At 48.0% G+C, this 24,987-nt stretch overlaps 1 protein-coding gene and 1 long non-coding RNA gene across 8 annotated transcripts; one reads left to right on the top strand and one right to left on the bottom strand.

Moving 5' to 3' along the window:
• Positions 1 to 399: 399 nt before the first annotated feature.
• C1QTNF12 (C1q and TNF related 12) lies at positions 400 to 16,800 on the bottom strand. Of its 7 annotated transcripts, none has more exons than XM_063417329.1 (9): positions 15,888 to 16,800; positions 13,273 to 13,392; positions 11,813 to 11,924; positions 10,232 to 10,311; positions 8,386 to 8,487; positions 6,737 to 6,845; positions 5,679 to 5,769; positions 2,794 to 2,872; positions 400 to 1,762 (listed from the first exon to the last, which is right to left on the bottom strand). In XM_063417329.1, the coding sequence occupies exons 1-9, from the start codon at positions 16,041 to 16,043 to the stop codon at positions 1,664 to 1,666; spliced, it is 948 nt and encodes a 315-aa protein (XP_063273399.1). In that variant the 5' UTR covers positions 16,044 to 16,800; the 3' UTR covers positions 400 to 1,663. The 7 variants fall into 7 exon arrangements, 5 of the variants coding, with proteins under 5 accessions (XP_063273399.1, XP_063273398.1, XP_063273397.1 ...); XM_063417328.1 differs by lacking the exon at positions 10,232 to 10,311 and adding an exon at positions 9,733 to 9,812; XM_063417327.1 differs by lacking the exon at positions 10,232 to 10,311 and adding an exon at positions 9,547 to 9,626.
• LOC134560892 (uncharacterized) lies at positions 15,986 to 19,507 on the top strand. Its single transcript, XR_010082819.1, has 2 exons — positions 15,986 to 16,080; positions 16,794 to 19,507. It is a non-coding gene; the product is annotated as an uncharacterized LOC134560892 (long non-coding RNA).
• Positions 19,508 to 24,987: the final 5,480 nt, after the last annotated feature.

Here is a 24,987-nt window from a genome sequence, read left to right as displayed (position 1 = left end):
GATTTTTTAACAAAACTCACAATTTTATTTCTTTAAAACCCCAGCAGGGATCCGTGCTCCCCTTGGCTTTGCCTTTCCCACCCTGGCAGGGAGGGATTTGTGATCCTCAAGGAATTATTTTGATATCGAGGAGCCCAATTAAAGAATTCAGGCCTTGGGTGAAAATTCAACATTTTCCTCCTCAAACAGCTCCGATTCTGAACCTGGGGGAGGATTTAAACCATTCCCAACCCCTTGGAAAAAACAGGAAAAATCCTTGTCCCTCCCTCCCCACCACACAGAAAGAATCACTCAGTTATTTCTGTTATTTTTGTTATTTCTGTTATTTCTGTTATTTTTGTTATTTCTGTTATTTCTGTTATTTCTATTATTTCCCATCTCAATCCTTCATTTCCAAACCTCCCAAAAAACCCCAAAATCCCCCAAAACCCCCCAAAATCCCCGTGCTGTGTGAAAAAATCAAATTACAGTGAACACCCCGGTGAGGCGCGATTGGAGCTCCCCGGGGTTTGTTCTTTTCCCAGGAGGAGAAAAAGGAGAATTCGGGATTCTGGAAAAGCAGCGAAGCTGAGGGAGCTGGGGAGGGACCGCAGGGTCAGAGGGAGGGGATTTTTTTCAGTCCAAACCCCGGGATTTCGGGAATTTTTATGCCCCCAGCAGAATTCCCGAGAAATCCGAGCCACAGGATTTGGGGATTTTGGGAATTCCTAAACTCCCAGCAGAATTCCCGGGAAATCTGAGCCACAGGATTTGGGGATTTGGGGAATTCCTAAACTCCCAGCAGAATTCCCGAGAAATCCAAGCCCAGGATTTGGGGATTTGGGAATTCCTACCCCCCCCCCCCAGCAGCATTCCCGAGAAATCCGAGCTGCAGGATTTGGGAATTCCTAAACTCCCAGCAGAATTCCCGTGAAATCCGATGCCAGGATTTGGGGATTTTGGGAATTCTACGCCCCCAGCAACACTCCCGAGAAATCCGAGCTGCTGGATTTGGGAATTCCTACGCCCCCAGCAGAATTCCCGGGAAATCTGAGCCTGGGATTTGGGGATTTTGGGGATTTTGGGAATTCCTATGCCCCCAGCAGAATTCCTGTGAAATCCGAGCCCAGAATTTGGGGATTTTGGGAATTCCTACGCTCCCAGCAACACTCCCGAGAAATCTGAGCTGCGGGATTTGGGAATTCCTACACCCCCAGCAGAATTCCCGGGAAATCTGAGCCACAGGATTTGGGGATTTGGGGAATTCCTAAACTCCCAGCAGAATTCCTGTGAAATCCAAACCCCGGGATTTGGGAATTCCTAAACTCCCCGCAGAATTCCCGTGAAATCCAAGCCCAGGATTTGGGGATTTGGGAATTCCTACCCCCAGCAGCATTCCTAGGAAATCCAAACCCCGGGATTTGGGAATTTCTAAACTCCCAGCAGCATTCCCGAGAAATCCGAGCCACAGGATTTGGGAATTTTGGGAATTCTAGGCCCCCAGCAGCATTCCCGTGAAATCCAATCCCCGGGATTTGGGAATTTTGGGAATTCTAGGCCCCCAGCAGCATTCCTGGGAAATCCAATCCCCGGGATTTGGGAATTTTGGGAATTCTAGGCCCCCAGCAGCATTCCCGTGAAATCCAATCCCCGGGATTTGGGAATTTTGGGAATTTTGGGAATTCTAGGCCCCCAGCAGCATTCCCGTGAAGTCCGAGCCGCCCTGGATGGTGAGCGGGGCGCCGGCGCTGTTGTCCACGAAGATGGAGCAGTACTGCCCGGCCTGGGGAGGGAACAGGGAAAATCCAACATTTTCCAGGGAAAAATGGGAAAAAAATCCCATTTCACCGGCAGGAATTCAGCTGAGTCCGCCCTGGGCATCCAGTGGGGAAGTGGAAGAAATCTGGCGGTGTTTTTATCAAATCCTTTATCAAATTCTTTATCGAATCCTTTATCAAATCCTGTATTAAATCCTTTATCAATTAAATCTTTATCGAATCCTTTATTAAATCCTTTATCAAACTCTTTATCAAATCCTGTATCAAATCCTTTATCAAAATTTTAATCATATCCTTTATCAAATTCTTTATTAAATCCTTTATCAAATCCTTTCTCAAATCTTTCTCAAATCCTTTATGAATTAAATCCTTTATTGAATCCTTTATCGAATCCTTTATTAATTCTTTTATCAAATCCTTTATCAAATCCTTTCTCAAATCCATTATTAAATCCTGTATCAAAACCTTTATCAAATTCTTTATCAAATCCTTTATCGAATCCTTTATTGAATCCTTTATTAAATCTTTTATCAAGTCCTTTATCAAATCCTTTATCAAATCCTTTATCAAATCCTCTGTCAAATCCTCTATCGAATCCTTTATCAAATCCCTTATCAAATCCTCTATCAAATCCTTTATCAAATCCTTTATCAAATCCTTTATCAAATCCTCTATCAAATTCTTTATCAAATCCTTTATCAATCCTTTACCAAACCCTTTCCTGCCCTGGCACTTTTTGGGTGCAGCGGCTCCAGGGCCTCTCGGGAAGTTGGGAATTCCTTTGGGATCTTGGCAATGCCAAGGCAGAGCTGGGGAAGGAAAACTGATCCAAAATTTCCCAGAATAATTTCATTTTTCTTGGAGGGAACCTTCCCCCTGTCCCTCGATTGCGAGTAGGGAAACTGAGTCAGGTTTTTCCTCCTGATCCTGCCCCAGGTGAGGAAATTCCCTCCTTTAAATGTAGAATTAAAAAAGTTCCTAAATCCTTTCCTGCCCCGAGATTTGGGGCAGAAATTTTGAATTTTCAGGGCCTCACCTGCAGCTGCAGCAACCCGTGGACATAAATAGTGAAGATTTTGCTGTTGCTCTCCAGCCCAGCAATGACTTCCAAGGACCTAAAATAAGAAATAAACAGATTAAACCCCTCAGTCGTGCGTGGAAGGACAATTATCCCTCAATTCCCCTGGAAATCGGAGCAGTTGGGCCAAAAAAGGGGAATTTTGACTGGAATTTTGATGTTTGGAAGGGTTTAAAGGGGGGTTGGAGCAAGCTGGGATGGTGGGAGCTCTGCCCTTGGGAATGAGAAGATCTTTAAGATTAATTCCATAATTAATTCCATAATTCCGTAATTCCATTATTCCAGCTGCCTCAAAAATAAAACAGGAGCAGCTTTTCCTCACTGCAGGAATGATGGAAAATCCATGAAAACCTCCGGATTTTGGATACAGAACTCATCCAGAGGCAGGGATGGGTTCCACCTTTTTCCCCGAGGTTTTTCCAGGTTTTTCCTCTCTATCCCCACCTGGAGCAGGGGCTGAAAACCCAAAGGTTTGGATCTGTCCTGCAAGGAGCAGAAATCCATTCCTTTTCCAGGGATCGAAGGTTTGTCTCCCAAATTTCTGTGCGAGAAAGGGCAAAATTTGGGGTTTTTTTGGGGGGGAGGATTTTGAGATCAGGGATGGCACACGAGCAAAAAAAAATAATAAAAAAAATTCATTCAATAATTGTGCTGCAGCTCCAAATGCAGGGAGAGCTTCCCATCACCCCTCCAGAGTTCTCCTCTGGATCAGGGAGAGCTTTCCCTGAGGAATTCCCAGGATTTTGGGACAGCAACAACCAGCCCAGCCCAGTTAAACTCAGTTTTAAGCTGAGTTTAACTCAGTTTTAAGCTGCCGCTGCCTGGCTGGTTCCTCCCTCCCTGCCCACAGCTGAGTTCTGTATCCAAATCCAGAGGTTTTGGTGGATTTTTCCATCATTCCTGTAGCGAGGAAAAGCTGCTCCTGTTTTATTTTTGAGGCAGCTGGAATCATGGAATTAATTATGGAATTATGGAATTATGGAATTAATTATGGAATGATGGAATGATGGAATGATGGAATGATGGAATGATGGAATGATGGAATTATGAAATTAATTATGGAATTAACCTTAAAGATCTTCTCATTCCCAAGGGCAGAGCTCCAACCATCCCAGCTTGCTCCAACCCCCCTTTAAACCCTTCCAAACATCAAAATTCCTTCTTTTCCCTTGTTTTCCCAATGAACCCAACCCCTTTCCTCCTTTTTTGGGTTGTTTCTCCCTTTCCCAGTGCAAGTCCCGACGTGTTTTTCAGGGATAAGGAAAGGTGGGAGCCCCTTGGCGCCTCCTGAGCCGGGGCCGTGTCGGGTCCTGCCCAAACCCCGCCCGTGCCGGGGCCGCCTTCCACGCGGCTTCCCAGGGCTCATCCCGAGCCTGGGGCTTTTCCAGCCCCATGGATGGATGATGGATGATGGATGATGGATGATGGATGGATGGGTGGGTGGTGGGTGGGTGCTGGCGTCCCCAGGAAATTCCACAGGGAGTGTGTCCGGGCAGGCTCGCGTCGCTCCCGCTGCGCCTTCCGTGCCAGCCACGCTCGCCTGGCTCTGGGATGTGTCCCAAAGTCATCCTGATCAATCAAAGTCATCCTGATCGATCAAATCCATCCTGATCGATCAAATCCATCCTGATCACCCTGGGATCTGTCCCAAATCCATCCTGATTGATCAAATCCATCCTGATGGCCCTGGGATGTGTCCCAAAGTCATCCTGATCGATCAAATCCATCCTGATCGATCAAATCCATCCTGATCGATCAAATCCATCCTGATGGCTCTGGGATGTGTCCCAAATCCATCCTGATCGATCAAATCCATCCTGATGGCTCTGGGATGTGTCCCAAATCCATCCTGATCGATCAAATCCATCCTGATGGCTCTGGGATCTGTCCCAAATCCATCCTGATCGATCAAATCCATCCTGATGGCCCTGGGATATGTCCCAAATGCATCCTGATCGATCAAATCCATCCTGATTGATCAAATCCATCCTGATGGCTCTGGGATCTCTCCCAAATCCATCCTGATCGATCAAATCCATCCTGATTGATCAAATCCATCCTGATCTATCAAATCCATCCTGATCAATCAAATCCATCCTGATCTATCAAATCCATCCTGATCGATCAAATCCATCCTGATGGCTCTGGGATATGTCCCAAATCCATCCTGATCGATCAAATCCATCCTGATCGATCAAATCCATCCTGATTGCTCTGGGATGTGTCCCAAATCTGTCCTGATCACTCAAATCCATCCTGATCACCCTGGAATGTGTCCCAAAGTCATCCTGATCACTCTCCTGGCATTGGGATCTGTCCCAAACCCATCCTGATCACTCAAATCCATCCTGATCACTCCAGGATCTCTCCCAAATCCATCCCGATCACTCCCACAGCTTATATTAATAAATAATAATTTATGTATAATTATTTACTAATTATTACCCACTATAAATAATAGTAAGTTGGATGTATTGTTTTCTATTTAGGCAATTAAATATTACTATAAATAATAGTTTATTTATAATATTTCATAATCATCATTATAAATAAAAGTAATTTGGGTGTATTGTTTTCTATTTAGGCAATTAAATATTACTAAATAATGATAATATTTCATCATTATCACTATAAATAGCACTAATTATTAGGTGATTAACACACAGAAGTTAAAACTCAGAATTAAAACAACACCTGAGGGACGCTATGCAGAACAACCCTATAAGAATTTATGATTAAAAAATCCACTTTTGGTGAACTCCACCTCCCCAAGTTGGCCGAAATGTTGGGAAATACAGGAATTTGAGGAAAGGGATTGTCCCCAGTGCCCCGGAGGGACTCACGTGTGTCTGTGGCACAGGGACTCGATGCAGATCAGCACCCGCACGCTGTCCCTGGCCCGCAGCTGCCCCTTGGCCTTCAGCTCGCTGTGGTCTGCAGAAACAGGGGGAGCTGAACTGGGAGAAACTGGGGGAGCACTGGGATTGAACTGGGAGGAACAGGGGGGAACTGGGAAGAACAGGGGGGAACTGAACTGGGAAGAACTGGGGGAGCACTGGGATTGAACTGGGAAGAACAGGGGGGAACTGGGAAGAACAGGGAGGAGCATTGGGATTGAACTGGGAAGAACAGGGGGGAGCTGGGAAGAACAGGGGGGAACTGAACTGGGAAGAACGGGGGAATGTTGGAGCTGAACTGGGAAGAACTGGAGGGAACTGAACTGGGAAGAACAGGGGGAATGTTGGGATTGAACTGGGAAGAACAGGGGGGAATGTTGGAGCTGAACTGGGAAGAACTGGGGGGAACTGAACTGGGAAGAACAGGGGGAATGTTGGGATTGAACTGGGAAGAACAGGGGGAGCATTGGGATTGAACTGGGAAGAACAGGGGGAATGTTGGGATTGAACTGGGAAGAACAGGGGGAGCATTGGGATTGAACTGGGAAGAACAGGGGGAATGTTGGGATTGAACTGGGAAGAACGGGGGAACTGAACTGGGAAGAACAGGGGGAATGTTGGGACTGAACTGGGAAGAACGGGGGAACTGAACTGGGAAGAACAGGGGGAATGTTGGAGCTGAACTGGGAAGAACGGGGGAACTGAACTGGGAAGAACAGGGGGGAACATTATCCCAGGGGTTCTATCACTGATGGATCCACCCTGGATCCCCTTTTAAAATCCATTATTCCAAAGGATCTGGATGGATCCACCTTGGATCCCTTTTTTGAATCCATTATCCCAGAGGTTCTGCCCTGATGGCCAGAGGTGGATCCCAACCGATTAGAAAAGATCACCCAAAGCCGAGAAGAAGGAGGAAGAGGAAGGTGAAGAAGAAGGACCCAGGCAATGCCCAAACCCCTCGGTGTTTTTGTCGCTGCATTCTGCATTCCCGGCGCACTCACCCACGTGGACGCTGGCTGAGAACTGGTAGATGCCGCCCACGGGCGCGGTGAAGCGGCCGCTGGCCAGGTTCAGCCCCGAGCCCCGCAGGAACGCGCCCTTGGCCAGCGGCTGCGGGGAGAGAGAGAGAGAGAGAGGGGCTGTACCGGGGCTGGGCACAGACCTAAACCTGGGCTGGGCACAGACCTAAACCTGGGCTGGGCACAGATCCATGGGCTGAGCACAGACCTAAACCTGGGCTGGGCACAGACCTAAACCTGGGCTGGGCACAGACCTAAACCTGGGCTGGGCTCAGATCTAAACCTGGGCTGAGCCCAGATCCATGGGCTGAGCCCAGATCCAAACCTGGGCTGAGCCCAGATCCATGGGCTGAGCACAGACCTAAACCTGGGCTGGGCTCAGATCTAAACCTGGGCTGGGCTCAGATCCAAACCTGGGCTGAGCACAGATCTAAACCTGGGCTGGGCACAGATCTAAACCTGGGCTGGGCTCAGATCTAAACCTGGGCTGGGCTCAGATCTAAACCTGGGCTGGGCTCAGATCTAAACATGGGCTGGGCTCAGATCTAAACCTGGGCTGATCCCAAACCCATCCCTGTGCTGAGCCCAGATCCATCCCTGTGCTGCTCCTGGCTCCACCCCTGTGCTGATCCCGAATCCCTGTGCTGATCCCGAATCCCTGTGCTGATCCCGAATCCCTGTGCTGATCCTGAATCCCTGTGCTGATCCCAAATCCCTGTGCTGATCCCAAATCCCTGTGCTGATCCCAAATCCATCCCTGTGCTGATCCCAAATCCCTGTGCTGATCCCAAATCCCTGTGCTGATCCCAAATCCATCCCTGTGCTGATCCCAAATCCCTGTGCTGCTCCTGAATCCCTGTGCTGATCCCGAATCCCTGCTCTGCTCCTGGCTCCATCCCTGTGCTGATCCCAAATCCCTGTGCTGCTCCTGAATTCCTGTGCTGATCCCGAATCCATCCCTGTGCTGATCCCAAATCCATCCCTGTGCTGCTCCTGAATCCCTGTGCTGCTCCTGAATCCCTGTGCTGATCCCAAATCCCTGTGCTGATCCCGAATCCATCCCTGTGCTGATCCTGAATCCCTGGGCTGATCCCGAATCCCTGTGCTGATCCCGAATCCCTGTGCTGATCCCGAATCCCTGTTCTGCTCCTGGCTCCATCCCTGGGCTGCTCCTGGCTCTGAATTCCCATTTTCCACAGGGCACAACCCAAACCAGCCCCTTCTTGTCCCAGCTTGGCATCCCCAGCCTCCCGCAGCAGCTCCCAGCCAGGAAAAATTAGGAAGGATTTGGGCACCCAAGCCCTGAGGCTTGGGAAGCAGCAGCCCACGCTCCCTGCTGGGATGGCTTAATTAGTCCCATTTTCTCTGCTAATTAATGAGGCAGCAGCTCCTGCCCACGCCTCGGGGCTGATCCTGCCTGGCTGCCGAAAGTTCGGGAAGGATCCAGGAATGCACCAGCAGCTCCTTCCCCATCCCCACGTCCCTCCCGCATGGATTCTCATCCTCCCCCCAGCCCCGGAGGAGTTTCTGGGATGGGGCAGGAGCCCAGCAGGGAGCTGGGGCTGCCCCACGGCCTCTGGGATGGCTCTGGAATTCTCTGGAATTCTCTGGAATTCTCTGGAATCCCTCACCGACTGGAAGTTGTGGAGTTCCACCAAGGTCTTCTTGTCCACCACCACGTGGCCCTTGAGCTTGCAGTGGAACGCCTCCTCCACGCGCCGCGGCCACGGCGGCTCCTGCAGCGCCAGCAGCAGCGGGGGCAGCGGGCTGGGCTGGGCTGGAGACCCCAGGGAGGCCCGGTGCTCCATGGCTTCTGAGGGGAAAAGGGAAAAAAATTAAATAAAATAAATAAAATAAATAAAATCTTCATTTAAGGGTCTGGGCATTCGTGTTCCTGTGAGTGGAACCTCCTGCAGCGCCAGCAGCAGCGGGGGCAGAGGGCTGGGAGCGGCTGGAACTGCCAGGGAGGCTCAGAGCTCCATGGCTTCTGAGGGGAAAAGGAGAAAAAGTGAAATAAAATAAATAAAATAAATAAAATCTCCATTTAAGGGTCTGGGCATTCGTGTTCCTGTGAATGGAACCTCCTGCAGCGCCAGCAACAGCGAGGGCAGCAGGCTGGGCTGGGCTGGAGCCCACAGGGAGGCCCGGTGCTCCATGGCTTCTGAGGGGAAAAGGGCAAAAAAATGAAATAAAATAAATAAAATCTTCATTTAAGGGTCTGGGCATTTGTGTTCCTGTGAATGGAACCTCCTGCAGGGCCAGCAGCAGCGGGGGCAGAGGGCTGGGCTGGGCTGGAGCCCCCAGGGAGGCCCGGTGCTCCATGGCTTCTGAGGGGAAAAGGGAAATAAAATAAATAAAATAAATAAAATAAATAAAATCTTCATTTAAGGGTCTGGTCTGTGAATGGAACCTCCTGCAGCACCAGCAGCAGCGGGGGCAGAGGGCTGGGCTGGGCTGGAGCCCCCAGGGAGGCTCGGTGCTCCATGGCTTCTGAGGGGAAAAGGGAAAAAAATTAAATTAAATAAAGAAAATTAAATAAAATAAATAAAATCTTCATTTAAGGGTCTGGTCATTCGTGTTCCTGTGGAATGGAACCTCCCGCAGCGCCAGCAGCAGCAACCTGGGCTGGGCTGGGCTGGAGCCCCCAGGGAGGCCTGGTGCTCCATGGCTTCTGAGGGGAAAAGGGGAAAAAGTGAAATAAAATAAATAAAATAAATAAAATAAATAAAATAAATAAAATAAATAAAATCTCCATTTAAGGGTCTGGGCATTTGTGTTCCTGTGAATGGAACCTCCTGCAGGGCCAGCAGCAGCGGGGGCAGAGGGCTGGGCTGGGCTGGAGCCCCCAGGGAGGCCCGGTGCTCCATGGCTTCTGAGGGGAAAAGGGAAAAAAATTAAATTAAATTAAGAAAATTAAATAAAACCCTTATAAAACACTCATTTAAGGGTCTGGGCATTCGTGTTCCTGTGAGTGGAACCTCCTGCAGCGCCAGCAGCAGCGGGGGCAGCGGGCTGGGCTGGGCTGGAGACCCCAGGGAGGCTCGGTGCTCCATGGCCTCTGAGGGGAAAAGGGGAATAAAATAAAGAAAATTAAATAAATTTAAATAAAACCCTGAGTGGAGGGCCTGTTCCTGTTAATGGAACCTCCTGCAGCGCCAGCAGCAGCAAGGGCAGAGGGCTGGGCTGGGCTGGAGCCCCCAGGGAGGCTCAGAGCTCCATGGCTTCTGAGGGGAAAAGGGGAATAAAATAAATAAAATAAATAAAATAAATAAAATCTTCATTTAAGGGTCTGGTCTGTGAATGGAACCTCCTGCAGCGCCAGCAGCAGCGAGGGCAGAGGGCTGGGCTGGAGCCCCCAGGGAGGCCTTGGTGCTCCATGGCTTCTGAGGGGAAAAGGGGAAAAAGTGAAATAAAATAAATAAAATAAATAAAATCTCCATTTAAGGGTCTGGGCATTTGTGTTCCTGTGAGTGGAACCTCCTGCAGCGCCAGCAGCAGCGAGGGCAGAGGGCTGGGCTGGGCTGGAGCCCCCAGGGAGGCCCAGTGCTCCATGGCTTCTGAGGGGAAAAGGGCAATAAAATGAAATAAAATAAATAAAATCTTCATTTAAGGGTCTGGTCTGTGAATGGAACCTCCTGCAGGGCCAGCAGCAGCGGGGGCAGCGGGTTGGGCTGGGCTGAACTGGCCAGGGAGGCCTTGGTGCTCCATGGCTCCTGAGGAGAAAAGGGGGAAAAAATGAAATAAAATAAATAAAATCTCCATTTAGGGGTCTGTCCATTTGTGTTCCTGTGAATGGAACCTCCTGCAGGAGGCTCAGTGCTCCATGGCCTCTGAGGGGAAAAGGGGAATAAAATGAAATAAAATGAAATCAAATCTTCATTTAATGGCCTGCCAATGAAACCATTGGAATTCTGCTCTTGGATGTTCCATTTGAGCCCGGCAGCACCGGGGGAACATTTCTGCTCGCCAGGGAAAGCTTTGGGGTGAAGGCCTTGATTTGTCCTGGTGCTTCACCAAAACAAAGCTCCTGCAGCTTTTAATGTCCTTTCCCTTTAATTGTCAGGGTTGTTGATTCCCTGAGATTCTCCTCGGGGTTGGTGTTCCCCGAGGTGCTCAGGGTTCCCCCAGGGTTGCTGTTCCCTGGGAGTTTCCCCTGGGTTGCTGTTCCCAGAGTTAATCAGGTTTTCAGGCTTCTCTTTGCCCTGGGTGTTTCACACCAGAGGTAGAGACGACAAGCTGAGTCCCCAGTGCACATTTCCAAGGTTGTTTATTCTTCATTCTCTCAGTTGTGTCCCAGCTCTGCCAGGCCTCCCTGGCAGGGTCCCTGATCTCAGTTGTGTCCCAGCTCTGCAGGGCGTCCCCAGCAGAGCAGGACACGCGGGGGACTGGGCGGCTCAGAGAGCCCCACACCTTATGTACAGTACCCCTGACCCAACCACTGTCCACAATGAACTTTTTATTGACAAAATTGTACCAATGCCTACTGCCTATGCTAACATGTCAGTTCTACTCTAAACCAATCTCTAAAATCCAACTCAGCACAAGATGGGGACGAGAGCAAGAACAAGGAGCACAGGGGCCACTCCCCAATTCCTCCATCTTGTCTCTTCAGCCCCATATACTGAGAACCCTGGATTCTACATTTACATTCTATGATAAACTAAATACTGCTTATTTTGAATTCTCCCAGCTTGTGATTCTTCACACACTGTGGACATTCACTGCCATGGCAGGGATCAGAGGCAGTGCCCTCCTGGGCTCTGTGTGAGGCCCCATATACTGAGAATCCTGATTTCTATATTTATATTCTATAATAAACCATCCACTACTTATTTTAAATTCTTAGGGTTTGTGATTCTTCCTGCATGTGAGTGTTCACTGCCATGGCAGGGATCAGAGGCAGTGTCCTCCTGGGATCTGTGTGGGTCTGACTGAGCCCCCTGGACAGACCCCAGACCCCCTGTCCGGTCTCCAAACCCTCCAGGGTGGCCACAGGAATGTTCTAAACTCCAACATTTAATATCCTTTTGGAATCTTTTGCCTTTTAACAGCTTTTACCTTTTAAGATCTCCTTGAACTCCTGCAGAAGAACTTCCCTGGTGACTTCAGCCCCGGGGGCTCCCGGAGGTCCCTGAGGCCCCGGAGGCCCCGGGGGCCCAACCAGGCCTCGCTGAGGGAACAAACAAAGGGAAAATCGGGATTAAAACCACACAAAATGGCACAAAATCCTACAGGGACATCAGCAACGCGAGGGGTTTGTTCCCACAAAATTCCTGAGTCCTCAAATTAAGGAAATCATGACAAGAACCCAAGGTTGCCCAAGCGCCGCGTGACCGAGCATTGCCCGGCTCGTTAATTTGAAATAAACCACTTGGCCACACCCTGATTAATTGATCCTTTGGGGTATTGATGCTTTAAGTTTTATCTTTGCTGTATTCCAGGCTCTGAGCTCACACTCGGGGTCACTGCACACAGCAGGGACACAAAACAAATCCTGTTCCTGCTGCACACCAAGGACAGCTGGGACAAGGGTTCAGGGCAAAAAGCACAAACAAGGGGGGCTGAGGGAGGAACGAGAAGGATGGGACCCCAAAACCTGCAGCTGCAATTGGACAATTAAACCTCAATGAGCAAATGGACCAAAACTTATCAAAGTGTGAGACCTCATGACCAGTCCACCATTTTATGCCAATTTTGTGCCCATTTTTTGCTCATTCTGTGACCATTTTGTACCCATTTTGTGCCCATTTTGTGCCCATTTTTTGTCCATTTTGTACCCATTTTGTGCCAATTTTGTGCCCATTTTTTGCTCATTCTGTGACCATTTTGTGCCCATTTTGTGCCCATTTTGTGCCCATTTTTTGCTCATTTTGTGCCTATTTTGTGCTCATTCTGTGACAATTCTGTGCCCATTTTGTGCCCACCTTGGCTGCAGCCCTGCCCAGGTTCTTGCCCTGCCCCAGGTGTGCCCCAAATTCCTTTCAATAAATCTCTGCTTTATTCTCCAGCTCTGCCCAGTCCCTGTTCCAGCTCACCCTTCCCAAAGCATCAACACTTGCACTTTATCTCTTGGAAGGAGAATAAAAATACAGATTTTATTTTGACTGAATGGGAATATAACCCAAAAAAAAAAAAAAAGGCCCAGCCTGAGAGGGGCTGATTCCAAATTCCCACCTCTCCTCTCCTCTCCTCTCCTCTCCTCTCCTCTCCTCTCCTCTCCTCTCCTCTCCTCTCCTCTCCTCTCCTCTCCTCTCCTCTCCTCTCCTCTCCTCTCCTCTCCTCTCCTCTCCTCTCCTCTCCTCTCCTCTCCTCTCCTCTCCTCTCCTCTCCTCTCCTCTCCTCTCCTCTCCTCTCCTCTCCTCTCCTCTCCTCTCCTCCCCCAGAGCAAAAAGACCCAAAACTCTCCAAAAACAGAGAAATTAAACACCAAAAAAAAAAGGAAACTCGGCATTCCCGAGGCTGGGCACAGCTGGAACCCCGAGGAAGAGCAGCAGGAGGGGAGGGAGCTCAAACCCCACCAGTTTCTTGTCTTTGCCTTTGCATCTCCTCCTGGAGCTGCTGCCGTCGTCGGGGCGGTGCACGAAGGAGATCCAGGTCCTGCGGGGGTCCGTGAGCCGCGGGTCTGCGGCCTCCAGGAGCTGCGGAGACACCGCGACAGCGCTGCCAAACCTCTGGAAATCCCGCAGAGAGCTTTGTCTAATCCTCTCAAATTCCATGGAAAACCCGCACAGATAATCAGGGGATGTAAAAATCCAGCCCGGGAAGATCCTTGAGGGATCAGAGTCCCTCAGAGATCTTTTTCCCACTGCTGGGACTCCCTGTACTCTGATAATCCTCTCAAATTCCATGGAAAACCCGCACAGATAATCAGGGGATGTAAAAAATCCAGCCCAGGTTGATCCTGCTCCTTTTGGGAAAGCACTGAGGGATCAGGATGAGTCAAAAACTCTGAAAATCCTTCAGAGATCTTTTCCTAATCCTCTGAAATTCCATGGAGAACCCACCCAGAGGATGCAAAAATCCAGCCCGGGCTGTTCCTGATGCTTTTGGGAAGGCACTGAGGGATCAGGAAGAGTCAAAAGCTCTGAAAATCCCTCAGAGATCTTTTTCTAATCCTTTAAAATTCCATGGAAAACCCACACAGGTAATCAGGGGATGTAAAAATCCATCCGAGGCTGATCCTGCTGCTTTTGGGAGGGCACTGAGGGACCAGGAAAAGTCAAAAGCACCAAAATCCCTCAGAAATCTTTTTCCAGCTGCTGGGGCAGCAGAACCCTGCAGCACATCCCAAAAAACCAGCAGGAAAACGCGGATTTTTAGCGGGAAATCAGCGGCAAATGGGAATTTTTATGGGGATTTTTTGGTTTCAATGAGAATTTCCGTGGAGCAGAGCCCCAGACCCGCCCAAGCAGAACCAATTAATCGGGATATTCCCGGCACAGCGCGATTGTTCCCGGATTTGGTGGGAATTTTTGGCATTCCCGGTTTGTCCCGCAGTTCCCACGGCAACTGCCGGCCCCGATGGCCCTGACCAAAGGCCCCGGGGTCACCCGTGGGGACAGGGTGGGGACAGGGTGGGGACAGGGTGGGGACAGGGTGGGGACAAACCCGCGGCTCCGCGAGGGACGGTGGGGATCCCCTCCCTCCCTCCCTGCCCGCTCCTCATCCCAAATCCTGCCCTGAAATCCCCAAAATCTGCTCAGAATTCCCCAAAATCTGCTCAGAATTCCCCAAACCTGCCCTGAATTCCCCAAAATCTGCCCTGAATTCCCCAAAATCTGCTCTGAATTCCCCCAAATCTGCCCTGAATTCCCCAAAATCTGCCCTGAATTCCCCAAAATCTGCCCTGAATTCCCCAAAATCTGCCCTGAATTCCCCAAAATCTGCCCTGAATTCCCCAAAATCTGCTCTGAATTCCCCCAAATCTGCCCTGAATTCCCCAAAATCTGCTCTGAATTCCCCAAAATCTGCCCTGAATTCCCCAAAATCTGCTCCGAATTCCCCAAAATCGGCCCTGAATTCCCCAAAATCTGCTTGGAATTCCCCAAACCCCTCTGCTATTCCCAAAAATCCCATTAAAATATCCCTTAAAGGATCCCAAACAACTCCCTAGAAGTTTTCTCACTTGCCCTTCCTGCTCCAAATCCCAAAAGTTGCTCTGAATTCCCAAAAACCTGTTCTGAATTCCCCAAAATCTGCTCAGAGTTCCCCAAAAGCTGCTCAGAATTCCCTGAATCCCTCTGCTATTCCCAAAAATCCCATAAAAATATTAATCCCAAAAGATTCTGAAAGACTCCCTGGAAGTTTTCTCACCGCCCTTCCCACTCCCCATCCCAAAACCTGCTCTGAATTCCCAAAAGCTGCTCTGAATTCCCAAAAATCTGCTCTGAATTCCCTGAACCTGCTCTGAATTCCCAAAACCTGCTCTGAATTCCCAAAAATCTGCTCTGAATTCCCAAAAATCTGCTCTGAATTCCCAAAACCTGCTCTGAATTCCCAAAAATCTGCTCAGATTTCCCCAAACCTGCTCTGAATTTCCCTGAACCTGCTCTGAATTGCCAAAACCTGCTCTGAATTCCCAAAAATCTGCTCTGAATTCCCTGAACCTGCTCTGAATTCCCAAAAATCTGCTCTGAAATCCCAAAAGCTGCTCTGAATTCCCAAAACCTTCTCAGAATTCCCAAAAGCTGCTCTGAATTCCCTGAACCTGCTCTGAATTCCCAAAAATCTGCTCTGAATTCCCCAAAAATCTGCTCAGAATTCCCCAAACCTTCTCAGAATTCCCCCAAAACCTTCTCAGAATTCCCCAAAACCTTCTCAGAATTCCCAAACCCTGCTCTAAATCCCCCAACCCCCTCCGCTATTCCCAAAAATCCCCCCAAACCCCATCCCCAAAAATTCCATCCCACCACAACTTCCCCACCCTTCCCAACCTGCGAAAATCCTCCAAATAAACCCCAAAAAAAAACCCCAAAATTCACCAAAGGAGGCGGGAAAAGGCAGGAAAAGGCAGGAAAAGGCAGGAAAAGGCAGGAAAAGGCAGGAAAAGGCAGGAAAAGGCAGGAAAAGGCAGGAAAAAGGCAGGAAAAAGCAGGAAAATCCCATTCCAGGTGGGAATAAAGGCAGGACCCACCTTGGGGTGCTCCTGGCTGTTGGCCAGGGAGGCGTTGAGGGGCTCCGGGGGCTCCTTCCTGCCCTTCCTGCCCCTCCTGGGCGCTGTCCCCGCGCGGGGACACAGCTGGGGACACAGCAGCCACAGCAGCAGCAGCAGCCAGCGGCAGCGCCCCATGCCGGGAGAGGGGGCCCAAAAATTCCAATTTATTAAGGTGGGGTCAAGGAGTCGGGTGGGAAGTCCTTAAGGAGCAAAAAAATCTGGATTTCTGTCCCAAAAAAATTCAATTTATTAAGGTGGGGTCAAGGAGTCGGGTGGGAAATGGTTAAGGAACAAAAAAAAAATCAGATTTGTGTCCCAAAAAATCCCGATTTATCAGGTTGGGATCAAGGAGTTGAGTGGGAAATGCTTAAGGATCAAAAAAATCGGATTGGTGTCCCAAAAAATTCCAATTTATTAAGTTGGGATCAAGAAGTCAGGGAAATGGTCTGAGAGTGAGGAAAAAATGGATTTGTCCCCAAAAATTCCAATTTATTAAGTTGGGATGAAGGACTTGGGTGAGAAGTGCTTAAGGAGCAAAAAAATCGGATTTTTGTCCCAAAAAAATTCAATTTATCTGGTTGGGATCAAAGAGTTGGGTGGGAAGTCCTTAAGGATCAAAAAATTGGATTTGTGCCCCCAAAATTCCAATTTATTAGGTTGGGATCAAGGAGTCGAGTGGGAAATGGTTAAGGAACAAAAAAATATCAGATTTGTGTCCCAAAAAATTCCAATTTATTAAGCTGGGATCAAGGAGTTTGGTGGGAAGTGCTTAAGGAGCAAAAAAATCTGGATTTCTGTCCCAAAAAAATTCAATTTATCCGGTTGGGATCAAGGAATCAAGTGGGAAATGGTCCAAGAGTGCCCCAAAAATTCCAATTTATTAAGGTGGGGTCAAGGAGTCGGGTGGGAAGTCCTTAAGGAGCAAAAAAATCGGATTTTTGTCCCAAAAAATTCCAATTTATTAAGGTGGGGTCAAGGAGTCGGGTGGGAAGTCCTTAAGGAGCAAAAAAATCTGGATTTCTGTCCCAAAAAATTTCAATTTATCCGGTTGGGATCAAGGAGTTGAGTGGGAAATGGTCCAAGAGTGCCCCAAAAATTCCAATTTATTAAGGTGGGGTCAAGGAGTCCGGTGGGAAGTCCTTAAGGAGCAAAAAAATCTGGATTTCTGTCCCAAAAAAATTCAATTTATCTGGTTGGGATCAAGGAGTTGAGTGGGAAGTCCTTAAGGAGAAAAAAGTCCGATTGATGTCCTAAAAAATCCCAATTTATTCAGTTGGGATCAAGGAGTTGAGTGGGAAATTATTAAGGATCAAAAAATCGGATTTTTGTCCCAAAAAATTCCAATTTAACAGGTTGGGATCAAGGAGTCGGGTGGGAAATGGTTCGAGAGTGAGGAAAAAATGGATTTGTGCCCCAAAAATTCCAATTTATTAAGTTGGGGTGAAGGAGCTGGGTGGGAAGTCCTTAAGGAGCAAAAAAAATCAGATTTGTGTCCCAAAAAATTTCAATTTATTAAGATGGGATGAAGGAGTTTGGTGAGAAGTGCTTAAGGACCAAAAAAATCGGATTTGTGTCCCAAAAAAATTCCAATTTATCGGGTTGGGATCAAGAAGTCAGGGAAATGGTCTGAGAGTGAGGAAAAATTGGATTTGTGCTCAAAAAATTCCAATTTATTAAGTTGGGATCAAGGAGTTGAGTGGGAAATTATTAAGGATCAAAAAATCTGATTGATGTCCTAAAAAATCCCAATTTATTCAGTTGGGATCAAGGAGCTGAGTGGGAAATCCTTAAGGACCAAAAAAAAAAGGATTTGTGTCCAAAAAAAATCCGAATTTATCAGGTGAGGATCAAGGAGCAAAGTGCAAAATCCTTCAGGACCAAAAAAAATCAGATTTGTGTCCAAAAAATCCGAAAGAACCAGGTCAGGGTGAAGGAGCCAGGTGGGAAATCCTCCAGGAGCAATAAAAATTCAGATTTTTCTCTGAAATAAATCCCAATGGAGCCGCTGAGAAGGATCCAAGCAGCCACCGAGAAAATCCAGATTTGTGTCCAAAAAATCCAAATCCAGGTCAGGATGGAGGAGCCGGGCATGAAATAGAAATAAAACCCAAAGAAATCCAAATTAACCAGGTGAGAAAGATCCGGAATAATTAAAAATCCAAATTGCAGAGGGATCTGAGCAGCAGGGAGCGAAATCCTTCAGGACCGAAGAAAAAATTCGGATTTGTGTCCAAAAAAAGTCCAAATTTTTTTGTTGTTTCTGAAAAAAATCCAAAAGTTTTGGAGTCCAAAAAACCCAAATTTCCGAGGGATCCGAGCAGGCAGGAGTGAAATCCTTCAGGATCAAAAAAATCCAGATTTGTGTCCCAAAAATTCCAAATTTCAGGCGGATCCGAGCAGCTCCTCGGGATGGAAAAGGTCGAGGTGGGGATGGAGATCCCAAAATTTCTTTGGGATTCTGGAGCTCCCCAGGAATCCTGGAATTCCTCTGGCGCCAAAATCAGGCTTGAAACCGGTTCTAAGGGCACTCAGCCCCCAAAATCGAGCTTGAAACTGGTTTTAGTCTGTCCCCCTGAATCGGGCTTGAAACTGGTTTCACTCTGCTTCCCTTAATCCGGTTTGAAACCGGTTTTAAGGGCACTCAGCCCCCAGATCGAGCTTGAAACTGGTTTTACTCTGACCCCCTTAATCCGGTTTGAAACCGGTTTTAAGGGCACTCAGCCCTCAGATCGAGCTTGAAACTGGTTTTACTCTGACCCCCTTAATCCGGTTTGAAACTGGTTTTAAGGGCACTCAGCCCTCAGATCGAGCTTGAAACTGGTTTTACTCTGACCCCCTTAATCCGGTTTGAAACCGGTTTTAAGGGCACTCAGCTCCCCAGATCGAGCTTGAAACTGGTTTTACTCTGACCCTTCTGACCCCTTTAATCCGGTTTGAGACCGGTTTCACTCTGTCCCCTCTGCTCCCCCCAAAATCGGATTTAAAACTGGTTTCACTCTGCCCCCACAAATGGGGCTTGAAACTGGTTTTACTCTGCCCCCCAAATTTGGGCTTAAAATTGGTTTTAAGGGCACTCAGGCCCCCCCAAATCGGGGTTGAAACTGGGTTTAGTCTGCCCCTTCTGACCCCCTTAATCCAGTTTGAGACTGGTTTTACTCTGCTCCCCCAAACGGGGCTTGGAACTGGTTTTAAGGGCGCTCAGCCCACTCCAGGTCGGGTTTAAAGCTGGTTTTAAGGGTGCTGGAAGGTCCAAGCGCTCAGGGCAGAGCTGGGATTTGCTGCTGAGCCCGGCTCAGCTCAGCCTGGGATCCATCCCAGCCTCTGGAATCCGAATCCTCATCCCTCCCGCCGGGCATACCCGGGAATCGGGATCCAGGGAAAGGCGAAAATCCCGGGGGGAGCAAACAAACCCCTCACACCCCGAAACAAATCCCAAAAATCCCAAAAACAAATCCCTAAAATCCCAAAAACAAATCCCTAAAATCCCCAAAACAAACCACTCACTTCCCAAAAAACAAATCCCAAAAATCCCAAAAACAAATCCCTAAAATCCCCAAAACAAACCACTCACTTCCCAAAAAACAAATCCCTCACACCCCCCCAAAAAAATCCCTCAGATCCCAAAAAACAAACCCCTCACTTCCCAAAACCCAGATCCTTCAGATCACAAACCCCAAATCCCTCACATCTCAAAAAGCAAACCCTTCACACCCTCCCAAAAAATCCCTCAGATCCCAAAAACAGATCGCTCACACCCCAAAAAACAAATCCCCACTTCCAAAAAATAAATCCCTCACTTCCTAACCCCCAGATCCTTCAGATCCAAAAAACCAAATCCCTCACTTTCCAAAGAACAATTCCCTCAGATCCCAAAGGACAAATCTCTCACACCCCAAAACACAAACCCCTCACACCCCAAAAATTACTCAGATCCAAAAAAACCTCAAATCCGTCAGACCCCAAACCCCAAATCCCAAACCCCAAATTCCTCAGATCCCAAACCCCAAATCCTTCAGATCCAAACCCCAAATTCCTCAAATCCTAAACTCCAAATCCCAAACCCCAAATCCCTCAGATCCCAAACCCCAAATCCTTCAGATCCAAACCCCAAATTCCTCAAATCCTAAACTCCAAATCCCAAACCCCAAATCCCTCAGATCCCAAATTCCTCAGATCCCAAACCCCAAATCCCTCAGATCCCAGACCCCAAATTCCTCCGATCCTAAACCCCAAATCCCTCAGACCCCAAACCCCAAATCCCAAACCCCAAATCCCTCAGATCCCAAACCCCAAATCCTTCAGATCCAAACCCCAAATTCCTCAAATCCTAAACTCCAAATCCCAAACCCCAAATCCCTCAGATCTCAGACTCCAAATCCCTCAGACCCCAAACCCCAAATCCCTCAGATCCCAGACCCCAAATTCCTCAAATCCCAAACTCCAAATCCCAAACCCCAAATCCCTCCGATCCCAAACCTCAAATCTCTCAGACCCCAAATCCCTCAAATCCCAAACCCCAAATTCCCAGACCCCAAACCCCTCGGACCCCCCGGCTGCCCCCGGGGGCAGCGCAGCCTCCGCGGCTGCCGCGGCTCCGGCAGGAGCAGGTGAAGTTTTCCCGAGGTTTTTCCTCCTTTTCCAGCTCCCTCCTGGCTTTTCCCCAAGGACGAGCAGCAAATCCCGGAGCTGTCAGCGGGGGGATTTCACATCCCGGTGCTTCTCTCCAGGCAGAATTCCCGGCGGGATAATCCCAGAAAGAATAATTCCAGAGGGAATTCCAGACGGAATTCCAGGCAGAAGAATTCCGGGCAGAAGAATCCCGGGCAGAATTCCCGGCAGAATTCCCGGCAGAATCAGAATTCCAGGCAGAATTCCCAGCAGAAAATAATTCCCGGCAGAATTCCCGATCTTCCCGAGGCTCTGATTCCTCCCGGCTTCTCCTCTCCCCAGGGAGTTTCCATCAACTCCAAGAAGAGGAGGAAGAAAAAACCCGGGATAAAAAAAAGGCAGGAGGAGGGCTCAGGCCGTGCCGGGGCCGCCTCTCCGCACATTCCCAATGAATTCCCAGAGAACGGAGCTGCCGGGAAGAGCGGGATCGCTGCCGGCCCCGGGAATTCGGGCCGATCCCGGGAATTCGGGCCAGTCCCGGGAATTCGGACCGATCCCAGGAATTCGGGCCAAACCCGGGAATTCGGGCCGATCCCGGGAATTCGGGCCAAACCCGGGAATTCCGAGCGCTCCGCGGCGCTGGGAACGCGCAGGGAGAGCCGGGCCAGGATTCCTGCGGGATAGGGGGGAATTCCCGATTTATTTCCCTGCTGGGATAGAACAGAATTCCTGTGGGATAGGGCAGAATTCCTGTGGGATAGGGGGGAATTCCTGTGGGACAGGGCATAATTCCCGATTTTTTCCCTGCTTGGTTAGGACAGGATTCCTGCTGGGATAGGGCAGAATTCCTGCTTGGATACAGCAGAATTCCTGCTTTATTTCCCTGCTGGGATAGGGCAGAATTCCCGATTTATTTCCCTGCTTGGATAGGGCAGAATTCCTGATTTATTTCCCTGCTGGGATAGGACAGAATTCCTGTGGGATAGGGCGGGGGGATTTCCTGCTTGGACAGGGCAGGATTCCCGATTTTTTCCCTACTGCAATAGGGCAAAATTCCTGCTGGGACAGGGCAGAATTCCTGCTTGGATACAGCAGAATTCCTGATTTATTTCCCTGTTTGGATGTGGCAGAATTCCTGCTGGGATCAGGCAGGATTCCCGATTTTTTTCCTGCTTGGATAGGACAGAATTCCTGCTTGGATCGGGCACGATTCCTGACTTATTTCCCTCCTTGGATGGGACAGAATTCCTGCTTTATTTCCCTGCTGGGACAGGGCAGAATTCCCGTTTGGAGAGGGCAGAATTCCCACTTGGATACAGCAGAATTCCCGATTTATTTCCCTGCTTGGATAGGGCAGAATTCCTGCTTTATTTCCCTATTTGGATGGGCCAGAATTCCTGCTGGGATTGGGCAGAATTCCCAATTTATTTCCCCCCTTGGATGGGACAGAATTCCTGCTTTATTTCCCTGCTGGAATAGGGCAGAATTCCCGTTTGGACAGGGCAGAATTCCTGATTTATTTCCCACTTTGGGATGCTCCATGTGGAATTTTCCCAGTTTGGACGGGACAGAATTCCTGATTTATTTCCCAGTTTGGAGCATTCCAGATCCCATTTTCCCATTTTTCCCCCTGCTCTTCCCAGCCGAATTCCTTACAAACACCAGAATTCCAAGATTTCCCACCCCAGCACTTCCCAAGGGATCTCTGGGTGTGCTTGGACACCACAAATCCCTGCCTGTCCTGCACCCAAAATTCCCATTTTTCCCAAAAAAAAAATCCAGACCCTGCAGCAAAGATTCCCCCAGGGAGAAAAATCCAGGAATGACAAAAAAAATCCCAGGATTTGAAGCTTTTTATTCATCCAGAGAGAAAAAAAAAAAGGAAAAAATTCCCTTTATTTTCCCCAGTTCCTCTTCCATAAATTCTGTCAGCTCAGGAATCGTCGGATTTCCTTGGATTTTGCAGGGGGTGGATCGGGAGCAAGAATTTGGGGAGAAGGGTGGAAATTTTGGGGAGCAGGAAGAAATTTTTGGGGAGCAAAAGGAAAATTTTGGGGAATCAGGAAGAAAATTTTATGAATCGGGAAAATTTTGTGGAGCAAAAGAAAAATTTTGGGGATCAAGAGGAAAATTTGATGGAGCAGGAGGAAAATTTTGGGGAGCAAAAGGAAAATTTTGAGGAGCAGGAGGAAAATTTTATGGATCAGGAGGAAAACTTTGGGGATCGGGAAAATTTTGGGGAGCAAAAGGAAAATTTCGGGGAACAGGGGAAAATTTTTGGGAATGGGGGAATATTTTGGGGAATGGGGGAAAATTTTGGGGAACAGGGGAAAATTTTATGGAGCAGGAGGAAAATTTTATGGATCGGGGGGGAAATTTTGTGGAGAGGAAGGAAAATTTAATGGATCGGGGGGAAATTTTGTGGATCAGCAAGAAAATTCCGTGGATCAGGAGAATTTTGTGGAGCGGGAGGAAAACTCCGGACCGAAGCCACCAACAAATCCGAGCAGAAAAATTCGCATTTTTCCCATTTTTTTTGCCACACCTCCAGAAAAAAAACGGGAATTTGGGAAAGGGCAAATCCCGGCGGCATCCCAAGAGTTAAGAGGGCTCCTCCTCCCTCCCCCGCGCATTCCAGGCGCGGGCCGTGGCTCCGGGATTTGTTTCCAATATTTAACTTTCCCTGGCGCCTTCCCACAGCCCGCCTGGAATTCCTCAGGTCGGGCGCGGACCGGGCCGGGATCGGCGGGAGCGCTCCCGATGACAAATTAATGGGATTGATGATTTAATGGGATCGGCAAATTAATGGGATCGATGATTTAATGGGATCGGCAATTATTTAATGGGATTGATGATTTAATGGGATCGGCAAATTAATGGGATTGATGATTTAATGGGATCAGTAAATTAATGGGATTGATGATTTAATGGGATCAGTAAATTAATGGGATTGATGATTTAATGGGATCAGCAAATTAATGGGATTGATGATTTAATGGGATCAGTAAATTAATGGGATTGATGATTTAATGGGATCAGCAAATTAATGGGATTGATGATTTAATGGGATCAGTAAATTAATGGGATTGATGATTTAATGGGATCAGCAAATTAATGGGATTGATGATTTAATGGGATCAGCAAATTAATGGGATTGATGATTTAATGGGATCAGTAAATTAATGGGATTGATGATTTAATGGGATCGGTAAATTAATGGGATTGATGATTTAATGGGATCAGTAAATTAATGGGATTGATGATTTAATGGGATCGGAAATTAATGGGATTGATGATTTAATGGGATCGGCAATTATTTAATGGGATTGATGATTTAATGGGATCAGCAAATTAATGGGATTGATGATTTAATGGGATCAGTAAATTAATGGGATCGATGATTTAATGGGATTGACAGTTTAATGGGATCAGCAGTTTAATGGGATCAAGAGTTTAATGGGATTGATGATTTAATGGGATCGACAGTTTAATGGGATGGACAATTATTTAATGGGATCAGCAATTTAATGGGATCAGCAAATTAATAGGATCAGCAGTTTAATGGGATCGACAATTTAATGGGATCGGCAATTATTTAATGGGATCGACGATTTAATGGGATCAATAATTTTATGGGATCGACAATTATTTTATGGGATCATCCGTCACAGCCCCGGCCCCGCGTTCCCAGCCAGGAACTGGGAAAATCCAGCTCAGGGCTGGGCTCTGGCATTCCCAGAGCTGCAGGAATTCCCAAAAATCCAATTTAACCTTCCTTGGAACAACCTGGAGCTGTTGCCTCCTTTAAATCCAATTCGAACCTTCCTTCCTCTGGGAAAAAAATTCCAAAATTCCCAAATATCCAAAGGAAACCTCCCCCAAAAATTCCCAAATATCCAATGGAAACCTCCCCCAAAATTCCCAAATATCCAATGGAAACCTCCCCAAAAATTCCCAAATTCCCAAACATCCAATAGAAACCTCCCCCAAAATTCCCAAATATCCAATGGAAACCTCCCAGAAAATTCTGGAATTTTGGGATTCTTTGGGATCATTCCCAGGATTTTGGGATCATTCCCAGCTCAGGAACATCCCAGCATTCCCAAAAAACCCTCCCAGGGTGGAATTTTAGGATTCTTTGGGATCATTCCCAGGATTTTGGGATGTGTTGGGATTTTTGGGATCATTCCCAGCTCAGGAATTCCAGGATTATTCCAGGATTCCCTAAAAACCTCGCTCCACTCCCGAATTCCCGACACGGCGGCGCCACCTCGTGGCCGATCCCACAAAAAAAAAAAGTGAAATTCCCAGAAAAACGGGAAAAAATCCCCAAATTTCTCCCGCTCCCAGTGGGAAATAACCCAGCAGGGCAAATTAAGAATTCCTAATTAATCCTAATGAGCCGCGCCTCATTCCTGGCTTGGAAAAGAATTTCCAGGAATTTGGGAATGTTTGGGAGTTCCTATGGAAT

This window comes from Prinia subflava, chromosome 21 (assembly GCF_021018805.1).
Source record: "Prinia subflava isolate CZ2003 ecotype Zambia chromosome 21, Cam_Psub_1.2, whole genome shotgun sequence".
Taxonomy (NCBI): Eukaryota; Metazoa; Chordata; class Aves; order Passeriformes; family Cisticolidae; genus Prinia; species Prinia subflava.
This window is presented reverse-complemented; position numbering and strand designations above follow the sequence as displayed.